The sequence below is a fragment of the Engraulis encrasicolus genome, chromosome 19, assembly GCF_034702125.1.
Source record: "Engraulis encrasicolus isolate BLACKSEA-1 chromosome 19, IST_EnEncr_1.0, whole genome shotgun sequence".
Taxonomy (NCBI): Eukaryota; Metazoa; Chordata; class Actinopteri; order Clupeiformes; family Engraulidae; genus Engraulis; species Engraulis encrasicolus.
The window spans coordinates 41,249,875-41,268,359 of NC_085875.1; the positions used below are offsets into that span (position 1 = coordinate 41,249,875).

The 18,485-nt window shown below is 43.3% G+C and overlaps 1 protein-coding gene across 1 annotated transcript in view; it reads left to right on the forward strand.

Moving 5' to 3' along the window:
• Nucleotides 1-4,254: 4,254 nt before the first annotated feature.
• ltk (leukocyte receptor tyrosine kinase) overlaps nucleotides 4,255-18,485 on the forward strand; it is a 75,657-nt gene continuing 61,426 nt past the window's right edge. Inside the window, exons 1-7 of the mRNA XM_063184438.1 lie at nucleotides 4,255-4,389; nucleotides 5,776-5,916; nucleotides 11,089-11,238; nucleotides 13,596-13,696; nucleotides 14,711-14,871; nucleotides 15,278-15,372; nucleotides 16,662-16,763. Of these exons, the coding sequence (XP_063040508.1) occupies nucleotides 4,269-4,389; nucleotides 5,776-5,916; nucleotides 11,089-11,238; nucleotides 13,596-13,696; nucleotides 14,711-14,871; nucleotides 15,278-15,372; nucleotides 16,662-16,763 (871 nt within the window). The 5' untranslated portion in view covers nucleotides 4,255-4,268. The remainder of the gene's footprint in view (nucleotides 4,390-5,775; nucleotides 5,917-11,088; nucleotides 11,239-13,595; nucleotides 13,697-14,710; nucleotides 14,872-15,277; nucleotides 15,373-16,661; nucleotides 16,764-18,485) is intronic.

Below are 18,485 nucleotides of genomic sequence, written 5' to 3' on the forward strand. Positions count from 1 at the left end.
TGACTGGAATCATATTTTTAAAACATCCCCACCAGTGCATTTCTTATTATTGTACCAAACCAGCCTTAGGCTACTTAACCCATACAAGCATGGCTGGACTGGGGGATAAATAGGGCCCGGGCACTTTTGGATTGAAGGGGCCCCCCTCATTATTATTAGTGGCGGAGAACTGACTCACCGGTGGGTCCCGCACCCTCGTGAGCCCCTATTTTCAGTAATGTAAAAAAAAGGGGGCCCACGAGGGTGCAGGGCCCACCGGGAAATGCCCTCTATGCCAGATGGCCAGTCCAGCCCTGCTTACGAGAGTATGCCATTTCCGAAACAGTAGTCTACGGCTGCGGTCGCACAATTCGATGGGCAATCACCCGCGAAAACCGCCGCGAGGGTGTGCGCATGCGTGCGCATGCTCAGTAGCGAAAAGGATCACATCTCGACGGGTCGCTCATATAGACGGGACACCGGCATTGAAAGCGCCGAAACGCTGCAGAGTCCTGCCTGGAAAGCACAGATCAGGGGCATTGAACGTGGCAAACGATTCAACCTGAACTTCAACTTGTCTTTTAACACTTTTGACGCCCTCTGTGCTAGAACCGCTTTTGCAGCTTTTGACGCTTTTGAGGCTTTTGACGCTTCTGCAGCTTGCTCTTCCATATAAAGTCAATTACTTCACGCGTTCAACGCCGGCAATCTGTTTGCACGGTAAGAGTGGACACAGTCAAGTAGAACTAGCTTACATACATTAAGTTCTGTACACAAACAAGTAAAAATAACAAGGCACCATTTAACAGTCCAATGGGAAAGCATAGCAGAATGCGTCCGGTAAGGCACTCGCCTGCCATGCGGCTGACCCGGGTTCGATTCCCGGCCCGGGTCTCTCCCCATTCCCTTCCTGTCTATCTCTTGTACTGTCCTATCCATAATAGAGTCTAAAAGACCAACAAAAAACCCCAAGAGAATCTACATGAAGCTTGTGTGACTGTGTACAGTATATATGAACTTTGCCATCAAAATAGCTTGAACTCTACAATATGACATGCATGCACCAACAAGCATTTTTGGGGATACTGTATCTAGAGCTCTAAACCTCAAGCATATAGGATCATGTCTATCTTTCTAGATTGTATCATTTTTTTCTCAACGCACTGATGGTTGGTTTTCAGAGGCCCTGTGGCCATGTCTCTCATCGCTAAGCAAGCACAGAGCATGTGAAAGTTATACTTTTTATGGCTAGACTGAAAACACCAGACATGTAACTGTACACGTCCTATTTTAAGCCTGTTTTCACTTTCGTGCACCTTTTAAGTCATTTCAAAGTGTCATATACCTGTCAGAGTCTTGTCAAGCTTGGACCTAATGCACTTCATACCCCCGGAAGAAAGGGTCTGGACAGGAATATATGAAGTGTTTCATCGCATAACCACCTGGGTGGCTGATGGACGTTTAGACAAGGATAATATTACTGCCGACCTAATTTGTCGGAATTGTAGACACCAATTTTTTTTTTACAGTACATTACCGTAAAAGCTGTTATTTATCTTAGTGCTAAACCATAGACAGGAGTATGGGAAGGCAATGTAGCATTACTACTGTGTCATTCAAATCTCATTGACAGGCATTTTTGAGAGGCATTTATTTTCATTGAGAGGCAAGTTTAATAAGATTGTACTTGAAACGTAATTTGATTATGTCTGGTGACTTTAGAAAGTGTTTGGAGTTCGACCTACATACAGTAGACTATCGGGGTAGATACAGCTTATACCAGTAGTATTCTAACAGGAAAGCCTCCCAGCAAGCAAAAAATAGGTCCTTGCCAGGTCAGTGTTTATCAGTAAGACGATGAACTTCATTGCAATGTCCTCAGAGAGTTCTGCATAATGGCAAGCTTGATAACTTCATAACTTTGGAATGAAAGGGGCCACATGCGTGACATTCTTTTACAATTTAGCAGTTTTGGTTAAGAGGAGGTTGTGGCGTCCTTGCTTGGCACGTCTTCTTTCCTTCCTCAGTGCTCTCCTCTACTCTCTCCAGTGTGGGAGAGGTGCTTGTGTCTCCTGAAGTGATGTTATGCAAAGCCTCTGCCTGCTGCACTGATAACAGGATTGGGGCATTAAGGAGTGTGTTTATACAGGGCTCTGGAAGTCAGTGTTTGCCCTGCTGTAGCTTCAGCTATTGGGCAGATGATGCAAAGCTTTGGGGATCCTCGGCAGGAAATTGATCCGAGGCTCGGGGTTACGCAGGGGGTGGCACACAAGCAGGATAAGTGGGTGGATAGAGATCTGGGTTGAAATGATGATTACGATGATGCACAAGCAGGATAGAATATTGGTTAGAGAGTATACTGCCCTACAATATCAGAACGCAGTATCTTGAAAATGGTCGAAAATGGGTTTAGACCGGAAATTGGCTTTAAAATACCTTCTTTTTCTTGTGTTAAATTTTTTTGCCCCAACTTGGTCCCGTTTCGGAAAAAAACGCAAAAAACTGATTATACTGCGCTTTTTGGTTTTAGGAGGTTACGTCGTACTAGCCAAGAACGCAGTATAATGCGAATTATACTGCACTTCTCCATTGACACCGTGGTTTTGGTGTAGACAGTAATACCACAACAGAACGCAGTATAATGATTTTTCAGCTAAAAAGTAATGAGAATGTTGTTTTTTTTGCTTTTTTCTTGTGTGCATAAATTTTCAACATAAAAAAGTATTATATGGAAGTGTCATCACCACTTTACCTCCAACACAGTCGCGTGGACAGAAAGGAAACTTTAAAGCCTTTTTTCTCAGTTTGCCATTTTGAATTATACTGCGTTCTGAAATTGTAGGGCAGTATAGGGAGACGATGATGATGATGATGATGATGATGATGATGATGATGATGATGATGATGATGATGATTTACAATCACACTAATAGTGATCATGTGTTCCAGCGCAAATAGAAACATGAGTACACATGCACACACACACACACACACGCACGCACGCACGCACGCACGCACGCACGCACGCACGCACGCACGCACACACACACACACACACACACACACACACACACACACACACACACACACACGCACACACACACACACACACACACGCGCACACACACACACACACACACACACACTCTCTTAGTCAGTGCAGTCATTTGTTGAGAAGTCTGAGATCAAATGGAGACAGAAATAGGATTTGACGTTTCCCAAGGAGATGAGAATGTGATGTGGAATATTCAGCTTAATAAAGGCAATATTTCTGCAACTACACCAGTTATAGTGCAGGATATTGAAGTTGGCATTTGGGCAATCGGAAAAACATAATTACATTGTCATGCAAAAATGGAGCTCACATGCTAGTACCCAATCAGTTCGTGTTTCATGAGCAGTTCTTTTCCATTTCTTCATGTAGATCAGTGGTTCCCAAACTGGGGGACGCGGTACTGAAGGGGGGTCGCGGACAAAAGGGACAATGCATAAAAATGGGGAATCCACAGGTTAATAGCTAACATAATTCCATAATTTGGTTAGTAACAGTGCTGTCCTGTAGATTTTAGTATTAGTGGACAAGCTATTCATGGACAATCTAGCAATATTAATGGACAAAAAAAATGCCTAGATTTTTTTCATATTCCAAAAAAAAACCCATAACTAAATTACTTTGGAATGAAAGGGACTACAGCGTGACATTAGTGAAAAAATATTCGCTTGTCCAAAAGAGGGTCCCCACTGAAAAAGTTTGGGAACTGCTGATGTAGATATTTCTGCCATCAGCCCGTTCACTGCCGAAAATGTCAGCTACATCAAAATAACATTACTACATGAGAGCCCAAGTAACAGATTATGAATTGGCAATCACCAATTTATTAACAAAAAACGTATGATAGACTCAGTAAGATGGCTATGCCATGCATGGTTTGTAAGCAGCGACATATGTGTACATACAATATGCCATTCCCTAGGTAGGGCTGTGAATATGCATTTATATAGTCCTGTGCTCCGATTAGATGATGGCAGTTGTCTTTGAGGTGTTTTAATGAGGGAAATTGAGCCAAACACTGACAAACAAGCGCAGAAGCACACACACACACACACACACACACACACACACACACACACACACACACACACACACACACACACACACACACACACACACACACACACACACACACACACACACACACACACACACACACACACACACACACACAGACTCTCACACACACAGAGCCCTTATTCTGTGTGTGTGTGTCTACAGGGAGGAGTGGGAGGAGATGGAGGCTGCCATTGGGCAGGTGGAGGAGCCCTTCCAGGTCTCCGTGCTCTACTCCGGATGCCCGCAGGATGACGGAAGCCCGTTGGCCATCGACTCACTGGAGCTGGTGGACTGTGAAGGTGGGTATTGTACTAAATGTCTGTCAGTAAGGGTGTCCTGATGAAGCATTCGTAGCCACATACCCAGTGGACAGGGCTCTAAATGAACTCTCATCTCCAGCCAAAGTGGCTAATACTGTATGTTAATATTACTAGCCAAACACACACTCACCAATGGGTCAAGGTGGCAAGTAAGTTTTATTTTCTACCAGCCAAACTACATTTTCACCAGCATTTGGTTGATTGGCAGGTGTTAATTTAGTGGGTATTTTGGTCAGGGTTCAGTGAAGTGAATGTGTGCACCACATGCACACCGGAGCTGATCAAGGGCAGGATAAATGAAGTAATTTCAAAACACTTCTGGCATTCCTATGTTATTTATTAGCGAATGAAGTTTTCGCAAGGCAAGGTAAAACTCAAAATCCACTCTTATGAATAATGTAGGAATGCAAGCTGTGTTGCTGAATTGTTATTTTGGAATGACTTGGGTCAGGGTCTACTGTTGAATCAAACACCTCGCTTTGGCACTTCAGACGGGTTCTACTGTTCAATCAAAGCACCATGTAGATATTTTGGTCAGCACTCCATGTGGATATTTTGGTCAGGGTCAGCTATTGAATCAACATGACTTGAGTCATGGCCTATTGTAAAAGCAAAGCGCCCTGTGTGGGTTGTACCCACTGGTTACTTCAGTAGGGGTTTCCTGTTGAATCAAAGCACTCTGTGTGTAATTGCACTTGTCATTCATTTTCACATGTCCTCGAGCCAGTGGTTTATAAAAGGGAAGGCTGTCAAAATTGAAAAGGCAATTTGTAGAGCCCAAGGAGCAGCGGTAAATGCATATGCACTCAGTAGGACTCTGACACATGAAACCTTTGCAGAGTGACAAACAAAATAAAGATTTTTTTTAACCAATTTTATTTTTTGGGAACTTTGGGAACATCCCATTTTTTACCCATTTTAAATGCACAGGTTTCTAAACTTGTTGCAGCATTATTAATAGGAAAATAACAACTTACATTTACATATATTTCAAAGATCAAAATCGCAATGGTTGGTAATATCCACACGTTCTCATGATTGTGCTGTTTAATGTGCTTCATTGTGCTTTTTTATGTAGCATCACATGTGTAATATGTATTTGTTAATTTTTCAGTATTTTCTCATAAGGGTGTGTGCAATATATTTGGTTTCCATTATTATTTTGGACACGTGTTTGATGTTTGGTTGGGCCAAGATGAAGACTACACTAACAGCAGTTGTCTGTTTTCATGTTGCATGTTTCCTTGTTTAGTATACCGTCCATGTGTGTCATTTGTCTGCTGTGCTGTTCTTGGTGTTACAACGCATTCTCACGTCCAAACATGATTTCTCACTTGAAGAGACAGTAAAGGCTTATCTTATCAGTTCCAGATGGCATGGAGAGGGATAGCGAATGTGACAAGACTACAAGCCTGCTCTGCAACTTTGGAGACTGCATTGACAAGAGCAGAGTGTGTGACTTCCACACAGACTGCCCTATGGGGGAGGATGAAGGCTCCATATGTGGTCAGTGAAGATCGCTTCCCATTTCTCCCCGACTCACACTTCACACACACACACACACACACACACACACACACACACACACACACACACACACACACACACACACACACACACACACACACACACACACACACACACACACACACACACACACACACACACACACACACGCGCACACACACACACACACACACACTTCACTTTGTTTCATCTTTTGCTCTGTTCATAGTGGGGCCCCTACACTCCTACACCCTCACTTCGATTCAAGGGGAGGTTTCAAGGGATTTTATGCACTTCCAGTATTGGAACACACTGCATTTCACGTGCACCCGCAAAAGGAGGTGTTTAGGGGCTAAAACGAGTGAAAGTGGTAGCAATGGGACAGGGCCCAAGACTCCTCAACACATGAAGAGACTCTTCTCTCTTTCTCCTGCCATACTTTCTCCAACCATACTCTCTTTCTCCTACCATACTGTGCGAGCATACTAGAGCAGCTTGGCATGATCTAGCATAGCTAATCAGCCTGTAGCACTTAAGGCATTGCAGGTCAGCACATTTAAAGTACAATTCTGGCTAATCTCAACATGCATTTGTGTTCCGTTTGTGGGTGCTGACAAGTCAAAGGTAGGGTGAGCATTGCATCTTGAAACTGCATGCTGAAATTGGCCTGAATTCTCCTTTCTATACAGTGATTGGAGAGTAATGGTATTGATTGGTATTACACAAAGCAAAGACCTTGCTGCTGCCATTATGTGTCTTGGCCTCTAAAGCCGTGCCCTTTGGCCTTGCTGACCTCTCCATTCCCTGTGTACTGCGTCTCTACAGTGAACACACCTGTAGTTAACACAATTGATTTGTGAAAAAAGAGATGCTCAACGGGGAGAATGTAGAGTAATTTTATTAACCTCCCAGCAGATTAAACATGCAGTACACACTTGTGTACATTCCACCATTTGGTAGATGGCACATACACATGTATGCACACACACACACACAACAGCAGCAGTCATGTCTCTGGCCTTAGTTGATTTGAGAAATCGTGATCACCCATACAAATAGGTGATAACAACCTCTAGGGCCAAATCTCCTAGTATGTAGAGTGGGCCGTTACTAGTACTACCCCATCTCCATCAGCCCATTTACATGTACATGTTTGCCCATTCACATTGTGCGATAACATCCAAATCAGCTCTTCCAGCCCAGCTAAACCAGGGATGGCCTTGATGCATCTTATTCTGTACGCGTGAGCGAAGCCATCGATTGGCTTTAGAGTGCCGTGACATGTTTTTCACTGTCGCCTGCCTGTAATTGCCAGTTAATGGAAGTGTTTTTGGGAAAAACTCTATTTCTCCCTCCCTATTCTGTGCTGTCTCCCGCACAACAAGGTCTACTTACTTAACTCTGAGTGGTTCAATGGCCTTAAATGAATTGGACCTCAGGCACGGAGCGATTTGGAAAGCAGAAAGGTCAATTCCTTGTAAGCTGCTCCATTATAGCTCAATAAAATTACACATTCACAGCCTCTTATTATTGATTAATATGAATTCATCCATTTTTAATCATTGAATTAAAATAACTGTTTGTGTGTGTGTGTGTGAGAGAGAGAGAGAGAGAGAGAGAGAGAGAGAGAGAGAGAGAGAGAGAGAGAGAGAGAGAGAGAGAGAGAAATAGAGAGAGAGAGAGAGAGAGAGAGAGAGAGAGAGAGAGAGAGAGAGTGTGTGTGTGTGTGTGTGTGTGTGGGGGGGGTGTTCTAGCTGCTTCTGCCTGGACAAATACTCCTGGATTTGATCAATTGAGTTTCTGTTGTTGTAACAATGACGTCCCCAATTTACCATAATCAATGGCTGTCATTGTCTTGAAACATATAGCTGTTATTGTCTTGTGTAATATAGTAATATGTTTGTATATTGTCTTGTGTAACAATGTTGGCAGTTGTAATTATGAATGCAGATGTGCCTTAATTACAGTAGGTGGTATACATCATGGACACATCCTGATTACGGTAATGACTCCCGTTAGGATGTGGGGAGCTGTGAAGCTGATTGGAGGCATCAGAGGTGTTAGTGGGAGGCACTGTGCCACCTACTGTACATTAGGTCTATTAAACTTTAAAGCCATGATAAATTCTTAATCCTCCTCTCATTCAGGATTAGCCAGAGAGAAAGAGGGATACAGAGAGAGAGAGAGAGAGAGAGAGAGAGAGAGAGAGAGAGAGAGAGAGAGAGAGAGAGAGAGAGAGAGAGAGAGAGAGAGAGAGAGAGAGAGAGAGGATGCTTGGTTTGCACTCAGGACTTAATGGCAACAAAAAGAACCACAAATGTGAGAAGTGAGCACCACAGCTCGTTATAGTAGATGCTGTCGGTAGGGTTAGCTCCTATGTCTAATACCAAGTACTGCATCACCAACATCACTGAGGCTGATGGGCTTTATAATGTGTTGTTCTATAATATATGTTGAGGGTGTATGCTTCTGTTTGGCCTACTGCTCTGTATGTGAATGCATGCATGATGCACGTGATGTGCACACAATGTTTTGGCACTCGTGGATAATTGACATAATTGGGGTAATTTCCTTAATGGTGTTGCTATAAATATGTCTCAGAACAAATTAGGGATGTAAATGAAATCGAAATGTATCGATGTATCGGAAGTACCGGCCGGCGATTTAATCGAATCGCATTGTATCGTGGGGCATTCTTAAGAATCGAAAAGAATCGAATCGCTGGCCCCTGTGCAATGCCCTAGCTCCATAACACAATAGTAGTGGAAAAGTAATTGGAAAAAATCGAATCGAACCGAATGGCATCATATCGTGGGGAATTCTTAAGTATCGAAAAAAAAATCGAATCCCTGATTTAAGAAATCGATACCGTATCGTATCGTCATGAAGGCTGTGATTTACACCTCTAGAACGAATCATGGACAAATAAGTACCGGTATGTACAATACGCACATAGTCAAAGAGATGAATGAATTGTAGTGGTAGGCAAGGCAAGGCACATTTATTTATATAGCACATTTTCATACAGGGCAATTCAAAGTGCTTCACGCACACAAAAAAAGAAAAATGAAACTAAAAATAGCAAATTGCATTTATATTCTAAACAATGCTACATATGTCTGTGGAAAGGTAGGTATGTACGTATATGAATATATAGAAACAGTTATTAGGACAGTTATGTGAAAGTGGTCCGGCTGTTGCTGCTGTATCAGTGAAGGAAAAGGCCTTGGGCTTTCCAGGCCTTAGCCACCATTAGTCATGAAAGCATTTCTGCTCTCAATCAAACGCATTCATCAGCGGCCTCAAAGAAATGCTCAGCACTAGGCCACTAGGACAGAATGAGACTGTGCCCAGTAAGTAATGAAATGACAGTGTGTGTGTGAGTGTGAGTGTGAGTGTGTGTGTGCGCGTGTGTGTGTTTGAGTGTGCACACGCGCGCGCGTGTGTGTGTGTTTGAGTGTGTGTGTGTGTGTGTGTGTGTGTGTGTGTTTGAGTGTGTGTGTGTGTGTGTGTGTGTGTTTGTGCCAGTGCCTCCGTTCAAATGAGCATGTGTATCCATGCGTACATGCTTGTGATGTGTGTTGTGTGTGTGCGTGTACCTGCGTGCCTGCGTATGTGACTGTGTGTGCAAACCTTGCAAGACTTATTGAAAAGCTCTGGAATTGTGGGGCCTGAGGGAGTGTCGGTTTGAAATGACTCCTTGAGTTATTGCAAAGGCCATGAAAACGCAGCCATGCTCCAGTGCAACCTTGCCTGCTGAAAATCTCCCCCTGTTGATGTTGGAGCTCAATTTCTGGGCCTGAACCGTGTCCACTGCTGCTCCCAAACTTTTATAGAGAGCAAGAGTGCTGGGTGACATGTCTGTCAAAAAGCAAAAGGGAAAAGCCATCTTTAAACTGGCCCTTGCTTACTGTAGGTATATTTGAGTGCAGTTGAAGAATTCTCAATTCTAAGCCTTCACACACATGTGACGCGCGCACGCACACACACACACACACACACACACACACACACACACACACACACACACACACACACACACACACACACACACACACACACACACACACACACACACACACACACACACACACACACACACAGTATTCAGTCATTTGAACAGTTATAAACAGCTTTTTTAAAAGAAATATCCCTGTGTGTTTCTCCTGGCAAGAGTGTGAAGACCTTACTAAGTCTCCATAATGAACCATAATGTCACCCCTTTTTCCTCTTCACTAGTCTTTTGTTATACCTGTCTTCCAGACTCAGTTTGCCTGGTTCACACCAGACCAGTGAGATATGGTCTCAAGACTGCCTACTGAATTTCCCATGAAGGGGTGTGATTTGCGATACGCAGCCCATAGCCCATCATGTCAGTTGTATTCAGATCAACGGCAAGCTTCCATTTGTGGAGTAATACGCATCATTGTCTTTCCACCCCTCCCAGCTCTCGGATTGGCTCCCTATCTTTGGCTAGCGCTCTGGGACAGGCATCCATGCTGTCTATCAGATCGGAAGGATAGTGCAAAGCAATATAGGAATTCCCAGACTATAAATCAGTGGCTTCCAAACATTGTCTGCTGGAACCGCTTTTTTGAATTAAAAATATTTTTGCAACTCCCTGCCCTGATATCCCAAACAACAAATTATTTTGTCCCTAAGGGGGGCTTACATCAGTCAATGCATCCTGCATGCCATATGCGTGCCATAAGGCCATACATCCCTATGCTTCCGCGCCATTATGCCACCACTTATATTTTGTTGACACGCTTGCATGCATCGTCATTGGAGGAGATACTTGCATCACACAAATAATGTTTGCTCACATTGCTCACGTTGACTATATAAGCAGCCTTAATATTACTGCTAATTTGAAATTCGCAGGAAAAGTAAATAACCTATATTTACATTAAAAATAACCACTCAAGTGAATATTATTACTCACAAATTCATAGAATGGCTATATTTTATAAAAGCATATTCAAAATGCAAACAATCAATTCGATTGTAAGTCGCTTTGGTTATAAAGTGTCTGCCAAATGCAATGTAATGTAATGTAATAATGCAATGTACCGGTAATCCCTTCTCCCCACAACCTCCCTGTAGTACATCCACAATCCTCAGTTTAGGAACTGTTGCCTTAACTTGTCTTGTGTCATCCCTCTCTTCCAGACTACTTGCCTGTTGGTGCCCACTGCTCGTTCGAGTCGGGCCCCTGTGGGTGGTCGGTGTCGGAGCGTTCGTCTGCCTGGCTGCGGACCAGTGGCTTGGAGCTGAGCAAGAGTAGAGGCATGCAGGGAAGCACGCTGCAGTTGACACAAGGTCAGTCGGGACGGGATCGCAGAGCCGGGTTTAATTGGCAACCTCGTGAGTCTGTTATGTTGGTGACTGTTGGCGTGTGTTGTTTGTGTGTTGGTTTGGATTTCAGTACTTGGCAGAGAGAGAGAGAGAGAGAGAGAGAGAGAGAGAGAGAGAGAGAGAGAGAGAGAGAGAGAGAGAGAGAGAGAGAAAATGTGTTTTTGTGCATTTCAGGCATGTTAGTAAGGATGTGAATGTGTGTGTGGTGAGGGGTCGAAAAATACAAGAGACAAAAAACAAGTCACTCTCTTAAAGCAGCACTTAGTAGTTTTCATCTTCAACCATCTTACTACAAGTTGGAAGTGGGTCTATCGCACATGCAGTAAAGCGTGTTCAGGCCAACACAGAAGCGTGACAGTACTGCACCTGGCTGATGTTTTCACAATGAAGTTATACATGGTGTGACAAGTTTTTGTTAAAAGTGGTGGTTCCCCTTGGGACAATAAAGGAAGGTATCTGTCTCTCTGCCTGTCTGTCTCTCTGTCTGTCTGTCTGGCTAGCTAGCTAAAATCTGAGCATTCAGCTATCGGAAAGTTGGTTGTCATTGCGAACTGATTTTTTTTTCTAGGTGTACTTTGACATACAGTGTATATGTCAGCAGTGTTTATCTTGGTCTCGTGAAAAAAACAACCTTGCAGTACAAATGCGGGTGGTTCACGGGTAAACACTGTGGTTCCCAGTGCAACAGGTGCGAGAAGTGGTTCTGCTCATCCTTTCCATCATTACTTGCTGTAGTGCAGTATAGTAACAGCCCATGAAGGCGGCAAAGTTAATTCAACATGTTAACACAAAGTTAATTTTAACCTGTTACAAGTTTATGAAGAGAAGATATTGCTGTAATTCAAAATTACTGTACCTAATGCTGCTTTGGACAATTTACATCTCCTCTACATCTGGGGGAGTTTACCTCTTAGTCTCATTTTTGCACATTTCAGACCTTCCTCCATGTCAGTATTCCTTTATTCCTCCCTCTCTTCCTTTAAGTTACAGTAGGCAGTACTACATTAAGGCTATTAGTGGGGGATGTTTTTATCATCCAGGCTCAGACATAATTCTGAACCATCATTTATTTTTTACTGAGGACTTCCTCCCCAGCATGCATTGGTGCTGCTGGCTCAGTGCCCTGTGAAATCTGTTAATAGAAAGCATTGTCATCAGCGCTGGAGTCTGTCTATAACTTATATCCGCACAAGGAGGTGTGAAATGTCACATATAGGGCAGTAAATGGCTGTTAAATCACACGAGGACGATTAAAGGAGACATGTGTGGTAAACATACACATTTATACACATGCACGCACGCACGCACGCACGCACGCACGCACGCACGCACGCACGCACGCACGCACGCACGCACGCACGCACGCACGCACACACACACACACACACACACACACACACACACACACACACACACACTCACAGCCATTCAAAGCCGTGGCAGACCTGTTTCCAATCTCCCAAGTCTTCCTGGACACATTGAATCATTTTCTAGATAAATATTCTGCCACATCTGATCTGACCCCCGCCAACCCTCTTCCTCCCACAGTTCACAAAAGCATTAGAGTGGGAGAAGATTTAGGACCGATGCCTTGTTTTGCCTCCTCTTTTCGGAGGGCTGAGCAGGATCACGTAGAGGCATTCAGAGACCGACAAGGTGCATGGAACGTTTATCCGACAAAACGATCTTCATGCTTGTCAGATTACGAGCCTTAAAAAGTTGCAATGCATTCCGGTTCAGTACAAGTGCTGCAGCCATTACAAAATATTTATGGAAGGGAGGAGCACATAGCCTTGTTTGAAAAGAGCCAAAGTGATCACTGCTTAAGAAAGGGATATCCTTCAGGAATTGGCCTTGTGGTAGAAGATTTAGGAGCAGTCGACGGAATGGCTGAGCACCATGTGGTCCCATGAGAGGAGATGTTTTCGTGGAAGTCTGCTTCTTGAAAAACAAAAACTGGCCTCTAAAATATCTGGTGGTCTTCTCTGTATATTATGTTTTACGTCTGACTGGTTTCTTGTACAATCTCCAAAAGCTAAATGGCAAAACTTGCTCGATGTGCTTCATGATGAAGAGTTGAATGCCACACACTCCATTCCTTCATCACCAGTTGAGGATCGAAGTCTCCCTATTAATGAACCTGGCTCGTCTTTCTTCTGCTCCCTTTCTTCTACAGTTGCAATGGCCTTTGTTTGCCCGACCCTCTCCACACTGTCATTCCCCTCACATTATCTCTTATCTTCACACGCTTTCCAATGACTCACGCCACTGCTGGCTTTGTAATCTGGTTCCTGTGTACGTCCCTCTTCTTCCCTACGTAGGTCACTTCCTGTATCTGAAGGTGAGAAGCAGCCACTCGGCTGGTGAGGCGTCGGTGCAGAGCCCCCCTCTCCCTCCCACGGTGTCTGAGAGAGACTGCCAGGTCAGTGTCTTTGTCGTCGTGTAAAACAGAGTGCCATGCAAGTGCAGGTGCTGAACCAAAAAAAATCAAACTGAACAGAATTAATACATGATCTTTGATGATGGACAACACATCTGAAATGTGATGAATAAAGGTTGGGATTGTTATACACTGTTCCAGTTATATTTGATACGTATGAATAAGGCTTCATTAAAGATCACCAATAAAATATTGATGTAAACATTCCAATTCACAGTGTTATATTAGTTCATGAGAAGAAGATGTTGGTACATCTTATATTTTTGCATCACATTAAAAGTAGTACAAGCATTTTAATGGGTCATTTGCTGGTCAGACTGCTCAGAATCTTTTCAGAACATTCAGTACAAATACTGGATGTCCAAATGTGAGTGGTGTGTTGAATTGTAGATTTTGCCATTACATTTGCCAATGCATTTCATGACTTTCTTAGTTTTAAGAAAAATATTATGTGATACTACACAATTTGTGTCCAGCGCACATATGGAAATCATTAACTCTACTCTAAGCATTGAGAAACAATAGCATTTTTATTGGTTTCTGGGGTCTTGTCAGATTACAACTGGGGGTGTATCATTAACATTTTATGATATTTTGAAAAATGAAAAAAAAAACGTTTAGTTCTTGTCTGTTGTCATGTAACCATCTGTTGGTAATCAAAAAGGTTCATTGCTTAAAAATGCATGGTGTTCCATATCAGTATGTTTTCAGAAGCACTCACTCCTGATGCGTCTCTGTGCTGCATTGTGATGAGTTGTTGATGCTTAGGGAGTTTGCCTTTGCATCAGAAGGTTGCAGATTTAAATCCTTTCTCATCCATGGCTGAAGTGCCCTACAGCAAGGCACCTACTGTAACTCCACATTTCGCCATGGACTGTAGTCAATACTCTGTACCTAAATAATTTAAAATGGAATTAGATAAAACATCAGCTATTGGAAGTGTAGTGACGTCATGTCATTTCATATCCAGTCATGTATTGTGTTGTTTGTGTGCAGCTACGCTTCTCTATCTACGTGTTTGGCGGATTTGCTGGCAGGGTTTGGATCTCACTGGAGGCCAATGGCACGAGTATACCGCCTGTGGTGCTGCAGAGCGCCAAGCAGTGGAAAGATGAATGGCAGGAGGTCACACTACCCGTCTCTCATGTGCTCAACGGGTATGACTAAACACACGCAAGCACACACACGTGTGCACGTACGCGCGCACACACACACACACACACACACACACACACACACACACACACACACACACACACACACACACACACACACACACACACACACACACACGCACACACACACACACACACGTATGCACGCACACACACACACCCCACCCCCCCATTGATGATGCACTGGACACAACACACTGAACATACTGTATTCACTGGAAGTAAAACCGGAAATGTCTACAGACTCTACTTTTGTTGTTTATGATTGACTAGCTGTTAAAAAGTTTAAAAGTGGAAGAAATGTGTACAGTGTGATGGCTAACAGTGCATACCCTGCGTAGACAACCACATGTGTCTATGAATGAAATATATCTCTTATGTGCTACAGGTTTCATATCAAAGTCCGGGCACAGTGGGAGGAGGGCTCCTATGCCGACATCGCTCTTGATGACATTGCAATGGGAGCAGCCTGTTTCAAATCAGGTATTTCTTTTTTTCCCCACTGAAATAATTGACTCTTAGCATATCATTGCCCAATAAATGGCTATGAACCGTGTGGAGGAAGGAGTGGTTTCCTCCTAAAAACCAAACCGCCGTAACTCCCCCCTTTTAAAGACGTCATGACTCTCCAAACAAGCATCAACACGCTACAGTACATGCCAATGTTGGACGTCCTGCTGTATTCATGTGAAAATGTGCATTTGTTATTGTTGACTTCTTTTAAAAAGTTTCGGTTGTGAATTTAAAAGATTCACAAACGAAGCTGGTGGACGTGGTAGTGTGTTGGACCAAGTCAAACGTAGGTCAAGGAGTGAAGCATTTCTGCTATGGTGAACTTTATTTCTAACCGCTGTCTCCACTTACCAGCAGGAGACCTATCTTGCGGTGCCGATGATATAGGCTCTGTTCGATTGTTTGTGAAGTTTGCCTAGCGATAATTCTGTCCCAGCCGGCCGCAATCGCCCCAAAAAATCCTCGTAAACACAGATGTCACAAACATCGATTGGTTACCAGCTGTGTTGCCTGCACTTAGGCTATCACTCTGGGATGGCGCATCTTCGCTAAGAGTCTTGTAGTTGAATACTGACATCACCATTGGTACACCAATGTGCATTCTTTCACGCCAAATTCACGGCAAGAAGTGGAAGCCAAAGGCACCCCGTTGGTGTTAATTTTATGAATCATCGAGGGGTTATCGTTGCCAATATGTGGGAACTTGGTTTTATGACCCGGGTTGAACCAAAACGCTGCATTGCTCGGAAAATTTCTTAGGAAATGGATTTGTTTTTACCACCGTGTTAGATTTATTTTTGTAAGATCCCATCGACGCTTTATTGCTGTATCTCCTGTCAGTGATGAGGCAGCGTTCACTCTCTTGAAGGTTTGCAAACCTCGCTTCCTTTGGTGCGCATGCCTCTCGGAATTTATGTTTCAGTTTCCATCAGTCTGCTGTAGCAGGAGGTTTCCAGACCACGGCCTGCAGCGCAAATGCCCTCCTGTTGATAGCAGATGACTGTGTACATGTCTGTCATAATCCAAGTTCTCAGCATGACCAAGTGAAAGACCTTAACGGTATGATAGAGCTGTTATATACGTACAGCCATACCACAACTGTTTTTTATAACCTCTCGCTTTTTTCCTCTCTCTGTCTTCCTGTGTCTCACTGTGTGTGTGTGCGCGCGCGCACGTGTGTGTGTGTGTGTGTGTGTGTGTGTGTGTGTGTGTGTGTGTGTGTGTGTGTGTGTGTGTGCGCGTGTGTGATTGTATTGAAGATCTCAGCGCCTTGCTCCAGCATAGCAATAGACTTTTACATGGACTGGACCCGATGAGTGATATGGACTTCTTCAGCCCCCTACCTGAGCCGTCCTCCTCAGGTAAGAACAGCACTCAGGATATCATCCATCCATGTACAATACACTTTGGAAACATGTGCAGAGGAAAAGCTTCTACTGCACACACTTTGTCGCTTTTACAAAAGTACATTACTTAGGCACAGGCTAACAATGTAACAACATGTAACATTACTGTAAGTCAGCGGTTCCCAACTTTTTTCCCTGCGCACCCATTTTCACATTTCAATGTGGTTCGCGCATCCCCTAAGCGAATGTTGCTCCACCGCACATTTTGGGTAATCCTGATTTCGAATCAGACGTTTTTTTCTGCCATCATTACAATGGAACTTATTGCATGCCAAGTCTATGAGTTATAAATTACACTTTCAATTCATCAAACAATTAAAACTACCTGACGTTCATTAATTCTGGAAAAAAACACACATATCCACCATTGCCCTTTTCAGCTCGCGCACCCCCTAGTGACAGTCTACCTCTTATACGGTCCTGTCCATAATAAGTCTAAAAAGACCAAAAAAAGAATTGTATTCTAGTATAATAAGGCAAGCCTGAATTGACAAAGTTGTTCATTAAATTTATTGGATGATGGTGACAATGACAGTGACGTCATTGTCACTCAGGGAAGGCCTCATACTGTGCCATGTAGTGTTGGGGTGCCCCTGCTTAGCTTGCCGCCTCTCTGTCTCTGTTTTGCCTGCATCCTAGATCCTATGAAAAATGAGGGGGCCCTTCAAGAGCCAATACTGGGCCCCAAACACCCTTAGGCAAAAGGGAGACATGGAGGGGGAAATATGTACGCTGAGAACAAAATATGATTTCTGTTCCTGCGTCTGGCGTGGTTGTTAAAAAGCATATGTGCAAATGTGTGTGTATAGGTATGGGGAATGCTAGCTACACAGACCCATCTCATCTTCCAGCTATAAAAAATACATCAGTGATAAAAAAAATCTGTTTACGGTGGGTTCTACATCTGAGCATGCTTTTGATGTTTATGAGTTTTTAAACATTGCTTCATATTCTACTGGCACTTTGATGAGGGAAATGGCAGACTTTCACAGCTTTCTGTTTAGTAGCTGGCATGCATGTTTCAAACAAAATGTACCACACAGACTGTGAATTCTCAACACATAAAACTAATTCACCCCTCTGTGTTTTGTTCTATTGCAACTTTATGTTGTCAGAGTGTATTAAAGTCAATATCAAAGGCAGCTGTATGATGAATTTCTTTATGTACTATACAAACAAAGTAATGGAATTTACATTTCTCACTGCCCCATGCATTGACGAGACAGTACAAACATGTTTATCCATCCATAACCATGTTTATGTGCACAGAAAAAGAAAACTATATTCTAATCTAGCGTATCCTAACTGCACAGGCGCCACACTTAACATCATATCTAATGTAACCAAAGCAACTGAATGAGCCGTTTAAGTAACCAGCAACCAGCATCTTATCTGAACAGTAATTCCATTCACCAAGAATAAGAATAAGAATACATGGCCCCAATTGCTGTTGTGTTGACCTATCAAATTAACACTTACCGTAGAGAGTTGAATTTAATATTGTTTAAGAGAATATTTGGCTGTACTCAAACAGTTGAAATGGGACCATTTCCTCGGGATGTTGAATTAACACTACATTTTACTGTATCCCAGCATTATGGAAGCAGTGTCTTGCCATGGGATCATCTCAGACTGCACTCAGTGTGTGGTAGTGAATCAGTTAGTTGTGTCACTGGT